This window comes from Saccostrea echinata, unplaced genomic scaffold (genome assembly GCF_033153115.1).
Source record: "Saccostrea echinata isolate AGI-Se365-2 ecotype Australia unplaced genomic scaffold, CSIRO_AGI_Sech_v1 ptg000032l, whole genome shotgun sequence".
Lineage (NCBI taxonomy): Eukaryota > Metazoa > Mollusca > Bivalvia > Ostreida > Ostreidae > Saccostrea > Saccostrea echinata.
In genome coordinates, this window is record NW_026889781.1 from 5,591,187 (window position 1) to 5,595,191 (window position 4,005).

The 4,005-nt window shown below is 32.6% G+C and overlaps 1 protein-coding gene across 1 annotated transcript; it reads left to right on the forward strand.

Annotated features, from left to right (window-relative positions):
- The first annotated feature begins 679 nt into the window (after nt 1–679).
- Nucleotides 680–2,544, forward strand: LOC133197975 (complement C1q tumor necrosis factor-related protein 3-like). Its single transcript, XM_061334132.1, has 3 exons — nt 680–734; nt 1,213–1,358; nt 2,048–2,544. Coding segments are annotated over exons 1-3 (534 nt in total). The 5' UTR covers nt 680–732; the 3' UTR covers nt 2,434–2,544.
- The last annotated feature ends 1,461 nt before the right edge of the window (nt 2,545–4,005 follow it).

The window sequence follows — 4,005 nt, forward strand, 5'->3', positions numbered from 1 at the left end:
AACTTCTTAATATTTCAGTCCGAATTTCCTCTGTCAATTTTCTAATTTTTCCCTTTTTTAATCTAATTTTACAAAAATCTTAATGATGTCTCTAATCTATTTGAAGCCTCAGTTTACTTTTATAACCCTTATTATATGGTTTTAAATTCATATGAGGAAATGATTCTTAAGGTATCCATTTGTCTGGAAGGGTTTTTTCTCCTATTTTGAAATCCTATATTGCATATCATTATATTATTTGAAAAGATACATGAGCTTTAACACACACAATATTTGCCAAATGTTGTTAAAAACACATAGAATCTGAACTTCATGAATAATATTGCAAGAAAGAAATTGTGAAAAAATTACAAAATAAAATTCATTCCGAATTTCCTCTACATCACCATTAATTTACTTCTGTTCTTGCATATTTTCTTTAAACAACAAAATATTTTTTTAATTGATAAGTTATTTAGTTTTTAAAATTGCTATTTTGTCCGTTAACAAAAATTTTTATTTAACATATAATACTTTTTCGTCAAACCCTGAGTAAACTTCATCCTTAATGACAAAGGCGCAAATGTTCTCTGAAATTGAACACATTTATCAATAGAGGTCATTATACATGTATTCTTTTGATGACGACAAACTTAGTATATATAAATAATTGCGCAATTGTGATGGGTCATACCTGTACCAGTAACAGACAAAATTACTGACGCAACCTACACCCTGTATTACTGAACAAATATGTAAGTACATGTCGACAAATTACTTTACAAAATGTAACAGAATATGTTACTTAAATCTTATTTAAAGAGAAGTGTTGTTTTCCATAATGAATATTTTCTTCTGTCTTTTGAACTACATTTAATCTATCCTTGTTAATATCAGAAAAGTTTTATAGAAACATTTTTTGCATATCAGCTAACAGCTGATATGAAGGACAGATATCATTAGACTATCTCTATAGTAGACGTACCTTGTGAAACAGTATACAATTTGAGGTAATATTTTTTCATTACAATTTGAGGTGATATTTTTCATTAAAATTTGAGGTGATATTTTTCATTAAAATTTGGATTGATTTTTTTTTTCATTTCATCATGCGCAGTTTGAGGTGATTTTTTTTTCTTTACAATTTGACGTGATTTTTTTTTACATTACAGTTTGACATGATACTGTTTTTTTTCATTACACCTGAGTTGATATATTTTTTTTTTCATACAGGTCCTGGAAGGTCTTGGTCTGTATTATCTCTGTTGCGGTTTTCATCAAAACGGACAGCGTTAAAGCCTATAATGACCATTTCCACAGAAAATATGACAGAATTTGCAGACGACTGGGATATCAGAGAAACTTCGAATTGGACAAAAGTAATTATTTGTACCATAGCAATTGTTTACTTATTATTAATTTGCGTTTTATTCTTCTTTTGCTACCCTGTCGCATAACATTGTAAATAATATAATTTGATTAAAAATAAAGAAAACTTGCGTTCTAAAAGTATTATCTTAATTTGATAAGTGATATCAACTAGACTATGGGATGATAATTTTATTTTGTTGTTTTTTCCTATAATTACATTTCTTTTAAATATCTCTTTTTAATCATTCCATCTCCGAGCTCCTTCTTCAAATTAAGACGTAACGTAACTGTTACAACTTTTAACTTTAGTTTGTTGTTTAAGTCGTTTCACTCGTGTGGAGAACCCATCACATACAATGTCATGCATTTCTAGATAGTGAAAGCCGGAGAAGAAGCCTTTGATAAGAGTATTATTAGGCAAAGTGTTCATTCTATGTTTATCAAAACCGTCGCAGTAGGTGCTGGCACGAAAAAGGCCCCTCACTACTCAATGGCCTTGTGTGCCGAGTATAGGTCAAAAATTTGCAGCTCTCTACCGGCAAGTGGTGGCGTCTCCATATGAGTGAAAAATTCTCGAGAGGGACTTACACAACAAACAAACAAACCAAAATTTTATATATCTGATGATGACAAAATTAGTATATCAGACTCTGTAATAAGTTATATTATTTAAGAAGCAACTACATGTAATTTGCAGGTATCGTTGCCTTTAACGCTCGACTTGCAACAAACCAGATAAACTTGCCCCCACATGCTGTTGTTGCCTTTAGAAAAGTAACCCTTAACGAAGGGAATGCTTATGACGCAGACACAGGAAAATTTACAGCACCCACTGACGGAATTTATTCCTTCACATGGACCATCCTAACGAGACCTGGGGATTTGTTCCAAACATACCTTCTCCTGAACGGCAACAAAGTTGGATTCAACAATGTCCATGGCAGAAAAAGTGACAACTACGAAACAGGAACGACCACAAGTATAATAAAGATGAAGGAACATGATCGTGTGTGGCTATCCACAGTTGCAAGAGCAGGTTTTGCCCATAGAGACTGGAGTTCTTTTTCTGGCTTTCGACTTTAATTTGATTGCTAAATATTCGTAAATGACAAAATGTCATTAGCTCTATTTTCTTGAAACTTTTATAATTTCAACACTTTTGAACTGTGAATAATAAATTGAGTGTAAAATTTACTCAGAAAATCTTTTCTATTGTGAAATACATTTGCAGAGAAAACAGACAAGTGACAAACAAAGTAGACTTCTTATTATCAACAGATGCTTCTGTAGCGTGTTCTTCATACCAAAGTAAATACAAGTCGATAGAAATGTTATGGTGACGCTTTTGATTTCGCTAATATCAAAGCGATAAGCAAGAAAAATAATGCGTTTATTGTAATTCATGATAATTAAATGTACAAAATCTTGACGTGAGCCCTTTGCAGAGATGTCCGGGAGAGGAACAAAAGAAAACTCTGCAAAGGATATTGGGGTTAGAGATGCTAGAAAAACACAATATTCGTAGTAAAGTTATTCATAAACAAGAAAGTCATATATACTTACATAATTGCTGACTCACCACTTGATATTGTCATATAGAAACAGAGCATTTGTTTGATCGACAGGAGTCAATCTTACATTTTTATCTTACCTATTGCAGTTGAATTTTCCGATGTTATGGTGTCGAAGCAAGATTCTCAAATGTTCTTTTTGCCCGCCAACAAATTTTCAGAACTGATTGCTCGGTACCATTTGCACTGATTTAAAATTGTGATCAGTGAGGTGGCAAGAGCAATGGATTGATCCTTGTTTCTCTGATGATCAAAACTGATATGTCTACTATCTCGTCTAAAAGTCACACAGTGCTTTGGCATCCGTATCCGTTCCCAACACTTCCGGTTGCCATCGATTTGCGGAACAATCTAGCAATGGTCATGTTTAGCATACTGAATGCCGTATCCATCAATAGAAGGCATTTTCATATTTTCTAATCTAGTCACGGCATATTTTTACTAGAAAAAACATAAATCTGAACTTGTTTTATTTTTTTTTACAAACATATCCAAAGGAACACCATGCAGAAACGATACAGCAAATAGTGTAACCTTTTTCTGCGTTTTTATTTTTATGAATGCTTACATAAATTTAACTTGAACACATGTAAATCGACATAAGCTATATGTTTCCCTACTTCCAATATCGCACTGGGGTATACCCTTCGCATTTGTTATACCTAATTGCTTTCTTGTCATTGATGAATGGAATATACGACATATGGTTTATCTTGCATTAATTTTGTTTACATTTTATTGCACTTTACATATGTTTTTGTTTGTTTTTCTACATTGACCTTTGCAATTTACATGTATATCACAGTTTTAGGCTGGTTTTTTTTTTCTCCTGCCGTGGAAGAAGCACTCAGTTACTTTTCCCTGTATTTTACAATGGTTATGTAGAACCATTGCGACTGAAAAGCGTATTATATTTCACTGAACCGTGGTCAAATGAACGGATGATACAGGGGCTTTACATACAATAGCAGGTTAAGTGAAACATAAGCAAAACTTCCTGATACGAAACGTATCCAGCTTTTTAAAAGAGCTCAAATCACGAAAGAAAATAGGGAATTATTCCTACATAAAGTGTAAGCGCGCT